The 9,705-nt window shown below is 33.1% G+C and overlaps 1 protein-coding gene across 1 annotated transcript; it reads left to right on the top strand.

Annotated features, from left to right (window-relative positions):
- Positions 1-4,873: 4,873 nt before the first annotated feature.
- LOC129299980 (uncharacterized) lies at positions 4,874-8,738 on the top strand. The gene is made up of 6 exons (XM_054938496.1): positions 4,874-5,241; positions 5,351-5,465; positions 5,660-6,337; positions 6,512-6,623; positions 7,377-7,436; positions 8,340-8,738. The coding sequence occupies exons 1-5, from the start codon at positions 5,159-5,161 to the stop codon at positions 7,400-7,402; spliced, it is 1,014 nt and encodes a 337-aa protein (XP_054794471.1). The 5' UTR covers positions 4,874-5,158; the 3' UTR covers positions 7,403-7,436; positions 8,340-8,738.
- The last annotated feature ends 967 nt before the right edge of the window (positions 8,739-9,705 follow it).

Below are 9,705 nucleotides of genomic sequence, written 5' to 3'. Positions count from 1 at the left end.
AAATATTTTGTTCCACGAGCAGCAGTAGGACCATTTGGTCCAGTCTGATTTCAACAACACTAGTTAAATTACATTATATACATTCACTTGAATCTTCAAACCAAGGTCGGTTGCTATTAACTTGAGGCACATAAGTATCACATGTATTTTTGGGACATCAAGAGTGTGACCGATATTTTTGAACAATTAATTTCTAGTAAAGTCCAATTGTGTTGTGCAAATTTCATTTAGTGAGATAATGCTTGTTATCAAGAAAGTTTAAACAATGGGCCCCACTCATCCCCCATTCCACCCTTACTAATTGAGCTAGCACCCAATGGCTAATATTGTACCACTCTCAAGTGTTTCTTGCACAGGGTGGCTGTCACATTTGCACAAATCTAACTTAAGAGTGCTTACTAGAAATCCAATATATGACTTTACATGACATTCACTGTCACTTCTAAGTAGGCATAAAGAATGCAAAAGCATAACTGAATGTCCAAAATGGAATTTTCGTTCTTGTTAGCAAATTCCTGGGAAGCTATAGCAAATAGTGATATTAGGTATTTGGACAGTAATCTAAATGGCATAGTTTGATCGTTGATCAAATAGTGAATATTAGGTATTTAGACAAGTATTCAAATGATTGGTTATTATTTTAGTGATTTATTATGCTAGGAGTTTTCCTGTTTCTTCTTTTTATCAGGACGATCATTTAATGTGAAAGTTCCCACCATTGTTTTTAAACCTATAAATAGAAGTTTGACGATAAAATATGAATTTAATCAAAAGAAATAATAAACACAAAGACCCACCACTTACTCTGAGCCTTTTTGAGCATAAGGAACTCAATAAACACACCATCATATACGAACACTCACCATATACAATAGCACAGAGGAGAGCACGTGAGAAGGAACGAACGCAGCCAAAAGGGTGACTAACCCTCCACCGACAGAACACCACACGCACAAACAATTTCATTGAAGTAAAATAGACGAAAATCCACAGACCTGATTCTATTAACGACGAACCAGTACTGCAAGGAGGAGAAAATATCAAGGTAACGGTAGCAAGACAATAATTAAAGCACTAATAAACTTATTTTATACGAGAAAGCATATATCAATCGGCGGACACACTTAGACGACAGAGTCGATCAAGGCCGGGTTGATTTCATCGAAGGAACACGACGAGGGAAACAAATCAGACAACTGACAAACGAATACAGTAAGAGACGCTAATGGCAACCACGCCGATGACCACGAGACTAGTGAGAAAGAAAGCAGAATCCGATTCCAGACAATCAAAACTACAAGTCCTCAAGTTCGAATTGGGCTTACTCCGTGAAGAAGCCATGGGAGCTGGTCCTCTTCCTCAGTCCTTCTACTTCCCCCAGGCTTCTGAAGGATCAAAACATTTAAATTACCCATTCACACTCCAATCTAGCCAGCAATTAGACCTATTCGTCAAATTCCTCCAAGGGAAAGACAAAATTAGAGATGATTGGAGTTGATGGTAGAGAAATTCGGTTACCTAAGGACGGAAGCCAGTAAGATCCAAGGCAAACCAATGTCGCCAACCATGGAAACATCAAAATGAAATGGGGAGCGGTGGAAAAACAAACACCATATCCAACGACGTAAAAGAGTAGACACGTGATAGCTTGGGAAACGATCTACGAAATCAAGCAACGAGAGCTCCTCCCTTGCGGTAATTTTCATTATCCGAAATTTTATTTCTTAAAAAAAAATTTCTTAATAAATATAGAATCTAAAATGAAAAAAAAAAATTAACTCTGAGTTTTTTTAATGCGTGAACACAAGGATATGGGAGGAAAAATTTGAACTACTTCACCGCCAGTGGAGGATTGGAAGCTGATTAACTTAATGGGAAGTTGGAAACAATGATACAAGATTAATCCCATTCATCTATTGTGCTGGTCATCGAAAATTTAGAGTTTATATTGATAATTCTTTACTTATTTCAATATTACATGTATAAATTAGTTAAGTACAATATTGTATTGTCGTCACACAAGTGGCTCCGACGCAAGTGGTTTCTCTTTTGGACAAACCGTTAAAAATACTTAAAAAATCATTAATCAAGAATATTCAGAGATTTAAAATAAGAAAAAATTTATGAGTGTTCATGAAATTACTTTTTTTATACATATATGACTAAATTATTAAATTTCAGATCCAAAACATAACGATCAACATCTGTAACTTTTAATAGTTTGTTCATGAATGTATTGAAAAGATAACTTTATGAACACTCATACATTTTTTTTTATTTTAAACTATTGGATGCCTCTAGTCATGATTTTTTGAATGCTTTTACCATTTTATCCTTCCTTTTTTGGTTATCTTTTTCCATTCTCATTAGTTACTTTTTTATATATATTTATTTGATTGGGTCATGTTCAAATATTATTAAGTCATTTGAATGTAGTTATTTCAAAAACATTTTCTATGTTTATAAAAATTCAAATTTAAAATATTATGCTAAAACGGTTATAGGCATTCTATTAAAACGAACCACAATTGGTTCCCCTTCTATTCTCCCGCCACATCTCAGTAGTGTTTTTTTTTTTTTTTTTTGCCAACAATGCATCCCACTAATTTGATAAAGATAAAACTTGAAATGATAGCCCATTATTTATTTTCGCAATCCATTCCTCTTAAACTCGACATCTCACAATTTAATAGTTAATCAGTAACACTGTTTATGACAAATCAAATGATTGTCCCAAAAAAAAATCAAATGACTTTTATTATAATTAATGATATTGGTCATCAATAATAATTCGTTCTTTAAATTTTATAAAATACACAAATAAGTCTAGAGGGGCTAAATCTAATGAAAACTAAAATCTATGGAGTATGGCATGGACCACTTAGTTAAGTGGCTTCTTGTTTCTTTTTAACAAAATCTCAAGTTCAAATTTTATAGTTGAAAAAAAAAATCTATTAGCCTAGTGGGTGTTACTTCTGGTGTTTGATTTGATTCAATTCCAATTAATCAAAAATCAATATAATTATAAAAACTGACGCATAAAAAAATATCATTTATAAAAAAACTGCATTATTTAATTTCAACTAAGATTTTTATTGAGAAAAAAATAGGAAGAATTACTTTTACATTCCACATAACATCTTAAAATCTTTATTTTTCCCCTCACTTCCTCTTCATTTCTTTTCTTTTCTTTTTGAATAAAGCAAACGTTATTCTTAAGTGATTGTAAAATACAATCATCATTTAAGGTTGTACTTTTATCAACTATCACCTCCTGTGGGAAAGAATAAAGCAAACGTTATTCTTAAGTGATTGCAAAATACAATCATCATTCAAGGTTGCACTTTTATCAACTACCACCTCCTGTGGGAAAGATGGAGGTTGATCAAAGGTATAAAAATTAACATTCAAATTATGAGAAAGCTTTACTAATCTATTAATATAAAAGTTACAATTTCTGTTAAAATGGAGTGTTAGTCTTCACTCTCTACAATATAACAACCTACCTCATCAATGATATCTTTGAAGCAGTGATCATCTTCACCACCTTTTTGAATGAATTGGCTAGCTTTAATATAGTCATTGTAGATATTCACATCCCTAAACTTGTAGAACCAGCATAGTTGGAGGCCCTAAATAATAGCTAGAACCTCCACAATCACAGGGGGAAACAACTTCATCTTCGTTTCCCATCTCAACCTTGAATCAAACTTCAAATAGTTTGAATTCAATATTTCACAAAAAATTATTAAAATGTGAAATTATAAAATAAATAAATAAATTTGAACTATAAAGATTGATCTGAATTACAGTTTAATTAAAAAATTATTTTATACAATATTAAATTCTATCCATTCAAAATTTGATTTAAAAATTCAGATAGAAAGAGGAGAGAGTAGAGAGAAAAAAGAAATGGAGCGAAATCAATTATTTAGATACAATAAAGATTTTGACAACTTGAAATATCAAATTATCAATATCTTATATTCAAATTGTCATTAGGCTTAAAAAATAATTTAAGGTGTTATGTGAAATTTGAGATTAATTTTTTTTAAAAAATATAAGTATTACTTTTTGTTTGAAAAAAAAATTCTAAAAAATTCTAAACATGAAAAATAAGTTATTGATCGATAAAGATAAAGTTGTTGGTGGTGAATGAATAATATAATAGTTGTTTGGTGAGAGTTGGAGGCCTCGATCAACACAGTGAGTAATTTTTTTAACTTCCCATAGATTTCATGGTCTTAACGGCTTAATTCTCCTAGCTACCTCAAGCTTTAGAGCCCTTAGATCACAGTTTAGTTGCAGATTAACATGTAATATTGCTTTGTCTATGAGTTTGTTGAACCGAACTTTAAACTCAGCTAGCGATCCCATTTGTTTTAGTTGTGCAAGCTCCTTCATCAAGTCCTTATCTCGACATGAGTTGTACTTGAGATAATCATCCATTCAAACAGAGATTCCATAAATTCAATTGTGCAATTCCGTCACTTAAAATTGTAAGTCGTTTATACCGTGAACCTAACTATCGTTGAATGTGGCAAAAGAAGAATCACTGTCAATCGATGGAGCGGCCTGCGTCTAATGCCATTGATGTGGCACATAATCGAAACAAGGCAGAAAGAGAGAAAGGACTCACAAGATTAGAAGAGGAAGATGAGAGCATTTGAGAGAAAAGAAATAGAGCGACCTCATCACTTTTGTGATAATTCGCAAATGACCTACAGCAAGAGAATATAAAACCAGCATGGGACAACACCAGTAAAAAGACAAAATAGTCCAACGTAAGCTACTAACAAAGACATAACTATCCTCAATAGAAATATGACTCGTATAAGAGGAATCGCGAGAATTTCAATTTTCAACAGCTGATTGAAACTCTTCACCGGTAACGATAAAACAATCACTGACGCAGCCCCAAAAGCAGTTAGAGGATAGAAAGGGGTAGGAAGAGGTTTCTTTCTCTCTCTCTTCTTTCCGGCTTAGGAGAGAGAGAGAAAAGAACCCACGACCACGAGCAATCCATCTCCCCTAACATCAATTATTCTTCACGGAGTAAACTTTATTGTTAATTAATTGACGTTGGGTTGGGTTGGATTTTCTTGTTATTCGGATGAACTAATTGATTTGTTTTGGGTTTTGGGTACTGTTCTTCAACATGTTGTTGCCTAACACTTTCGATCTCTGGCAAAAGGATGCTTTCTTCTCTGCGGCCGAGGAGGTCCAGGAATCAGCTGATAGGTATCTCTCCGGCTGGATTGTTTTTAGAATTTTGTTTTCGATTAATTACGTGATTCAGTTCTGTTTTACAAAAAAGTATGCCCTTTTCTCTTAATTTCTTGGTTTTCAGAATGGAATCCACATACAGGACATGGCTAAGAGGGAAGAGAGAACGATCAATTCCCAAGTACGTAGATGAACTATGTCGGGAGCTGCAAACGTCTTTGGGTACTGCAAAATGGCAGGTACGTTACTTTTCTTTTTCATCTTACTGTGAACCTCCTCTTCTATTTCCAGCGCTCAAACTTCTTTCAAAAAGTTTCCTATTGTAGATTCTCTAATTAGTTGGTCATTTTCCATTGTTCCTACCTTCAAAGCTGAATGTTCATTTTCGACTTTTTCTTATTTGTAATCTTCTGTTTTGTACATGCTGTAATAGTTGGAAGAGTTTGAGAAGGCTGTCAAGCTAAGCTACAGGCATCTTGATGATGAGAATGCAGTCACTAGGCATAGACAATTTATTTCGGCCATTCAAAACCAAATTTCCTATGTTGAAGCAGCATTAAGAGAATCTTTTATCGAGGAAGGAAGACAGCCCTTCCGCTGGGTTAATCTGGATGAAGAAGAGCGTGATGATTTTGCTGCATTTTTATCTGGAACCTCTCAGAACATGCAGACCCCTAAGGATGAATGCATGGAATTGGCTCCTTCCGCGAAAAATACACTTCACGAAAAAGAGATCAACAAGAAAGACAAAATCCATGATGTAAATGCTGCCTGCAATGGAAATATCTTTAGTGACCGAAAAGCTATAAAGGATGTCATTGCCATCAACAAGGATGTAAATTACGTTAGAGAAATAAAAGGAGATGAAGTTTCTGGAAATAGTGAGGATATAGTTTCTCAAGCAGACAGAACAACTAATATAAGGAAGACATGTAGTTCCCCAAAATTTTGGGAGTTAAAAATCGTAATTGCTGATGAAGATGAACAGAGAAATAAACTCATGCATACTATTGATGGAAACTCCAAAGGAAAAGGGTTCAAACCTGGCTTCTGGAAACACAGATTTGAAGAATATCCTCAGGCAATGCGAGCGGTACACATGTTCAATCAGGTTACACTAACTAGCTTTAAAAAAAAAGAGAAACATGCCAAAGAAAGCAGGAATTTTTGTTCTATACATGCTATACTTTGCCTACAGTCACCAATTAAAAAAGTTTGTCTCGGTAGATAGGATTTCATTGGGTTGCATTCAAGGAAAGCTTAATCAGATTTTCATGCGTTGCAGCTTTCTGGTCACATCGGTTGTTTCCAGGGACAATTCAATAGTTCCCCACAGTTGCGATCTCGCTGTTCTGTTCCAATTATGCTTGCTCTTATGATTACCATGTTTCTCCTTGGTAAAGTTTCATTTTCTTGTTCTTTTAGAATTCTTAACCATTTAAATTGTCTACATCAAGTTTGCAATTGTTTTATGCTGATGTTATATTCATCTTCCGTGTGCTCAACTAACCAAAATGGTATGGAAGACATGTACCCAATTTTATCTGTGAATTATGTTCTCTTACATATAATGCATATAAGATATTGATATTCTTGTTCTCTTTGATATGCTGATTCAAGACAGGTTGCACAACATAGCTATGGCCAAATGATTGGTACTTGATTAGATGATTAAACTGAACTATGAAATTCTGATAGAGGGCATGCCAGTGTCCTGGGAATATGTTATTTAGATATTAGTTCTGAGATGATATTTTCTATAACTAAAATTTTTATGTTATCAATCTTTCATTGTTTTGCTATTCTGCCCCATTGGAAATTTGGTGAGTCTCCCTCTTGTACAGTTATTGCTTACGATGTATACAAATCTAAGTTTACCATCAGTGATCATCTGTTCTGCACTTTACTCTCAAAATTGTAACTTGCACTTCTGGAGTTTTTTTTTTCCCTGTAGTTTATACCATGTCAAATATTGTATCACACCACACAACATTATATCCTTTGGTATGACTTGATTAAACATGTTTGTGGGATTCACTTCTTTTGTGGGATTGACTTCTACTTTTCTTTCATTTTGACATTTTATAAAACATTCTGCTCCCTTATTCTCTGAATTAAGCCTTGCTAATGAAGGATTGAATAATATGCAGTTCCCTTTGTACTTTATTCAACTTGAGTTAAAATGCTTGTTCACTCAACCAGATGAAGAGGTATCACTACAACCTTGGCTTATTTATTTATTTGGAATGAAAAGTGTATTAGTCTCTGGATCTGAGGGCCAAATGGATGATGGTTGATTATAGATGGATTTTGATTGATATTTAACAAAATGACGCATTGGCTGTTGAGAATATTTAAAATGTTTTTTTGAAAAATAACTTAATCTATAGTTACCCCATTAATGTAAATGTGAATCCGATCCATTCATTGTTTGAAAGATGGTTTAAATAGACACTAATAAGCGAATTAACCATAATGGGGTAACTATTGTTTGAAAGATGGTACTTGAAATGTTGTTTTATCAAGAAGATTAATCTGTTTGGTCAATTCAAAATTGATAATTCTATTACCAAAGCTCAAGACATATTACATCAAAACCTAAATCAACTAAAATATTTTGCATATTACATCAAAACCTAAATCAACTAAAATATTTTGTAAAGTGTATGCTCTTAGTAGATTGAATTGGATTAGAATTATAAATTGTAGACTATGAATCATGGAACAAATATGTCACCTTGTGGTTTTTAAAGCAGAAATAGTAAGGGTTGAACCCTTAAGATGAAAACACTTCGATTTTTAAATAGCGCTGCATTAACTAATAGCTTACAGGCTACTTTACTTGAAACTGATTGAGGCAAAGGTCTCGAGTTGTATTGATGAATTTGTTATCCATAAATTCCGTTACCCTATCCAATCAGATTGGTAATTATGGTTAATTCGCATATTAATGTCTATCTAAATGGATAGAAGCCATATTTGGACTTTTGCCGGCAAAAAACATAGCTTCGGCTGAAAGATATTGGCTTATTGTATCTGAGATTATGTAAGAAAAATTTTCCAATAACTTAGCTTCTATGGAAGGACATTTTACTGGTCTTGGGGTTTTGCAGGGTTCCTCCTGTCCTTATGAATGACATTTTTGAGGTTACTGTTCGTGTGTTCATCTTCATGTAATGGAGCTTCCCTTGGAATGGAGAAAAGGACAGTAACAGTAATTTTCAAGGAACCGAGCTTGGTTGAATTTACCTAACAGGTGAATATTCAATAGTGATAAGTTGAGCCGCGGAACAAGGATTGAAGGATGGACATCCTTTAAAAAAGGACAGACAGAGGGAGAGTGAGAGAGAATATTTCAGAGGCAATTGATTGTAAATGCTTTTATTTGATATTAATTGCAACCATAATTGATGGCATGATAGTTATATAACAAGGTCACATTCAGGATGATGAGGTTTGTAGTACCATAATTGTATTAACATCTATCATAAAGAAGGAATTGAGATTACTTACACAGTTGCTTCACCTGGACTAATTTGTGCATGCTAGATCTGATTTTATTGGATAAAATTGTTTGTTTTGTTTTTATAATTATACAACAACAAATCTTATATTATTAGTTGGAGTTGACTATACTAGTGCTGTTTAAACGCAACAACATAGTATTAGCACAAATGTTTGTTATCCATATCTGTGTGAGATTTGATAGTTTTACATTGACTGATGAAGGTTTAACACAACATTTCTTGCGTTATTTAGATTTAGGACTGGCCATAAAAGTATAGGTGAGAATTTGACAAATTAAATTGCTCCCTTGAGCAACAGTATCCTAATCTTAAAATCAGGTATATTAAAATTCTTGTTAGGGGCAAAAGGTGAACATTTCATGAATAAATCTATTACATAATTCTTGGGATGGAAGGAAGATGGAGAATATAGGAGGTATTGGAGAGATTTTTATTATATAAACAACAAAATCTGTAACTCTGGAAATTGAATGTGAAAAGAGAAGTCCAAGAACACAAAGAATCAGATAATACATTTGATCGTTTAACTATATGGAAATTGAATGTGAAAAGAGAAGTCCAAGAACACAAAGAATCAGATAATACATTTGATCGTTTAACTATATATTTCTTCTTATCTTAAATCTTGAAGTTTGATAATTAATTTCATATATATTAACTATTAAAAAATTAGTTATGATAATTTGTGTTAATTTTTCTAAAATAGTAAAATACCCATTATTTATATTGAAAACTATCCCTAATAATTGCAAATATTAACGTGTACAATCAACATGGGTTCTTTGGATAAAAATATTTAACATAGGAAACAAAGGAGAATGTTTTACATTTAGGTCAAAACAAACTAATGCCTTATAAGCTAGATTTGATTAAAGTGCAGACCCGTTTGAAAATGAGATAGATGACTCTTGAATAAAATTAAGGGAGAATGATCTATTAAAAAAAATGGAGA

This window comes from Prosopis cineraria, unplaced genomic scaffold, assembly GCF_029017545.1.
Source record: "Prosopis cineraria cultivar Desert tree isolate PC_DT_omini unplaced genomic scaffold, ASM2901754v1 PC1374, whole genome shotgun sequence".
Classification (NCBI taxonomy): Eukaryota; Viridiplantae; Streptophyta; class Magnoliopsida; order Fabales; family Fabaceae; genus Prosopis; species Prosopis cineraria.
Note: the sequence above shows the minus strand (reverse complement) of the source record. Positions and strands in the feature narration are given on the sequence as shown.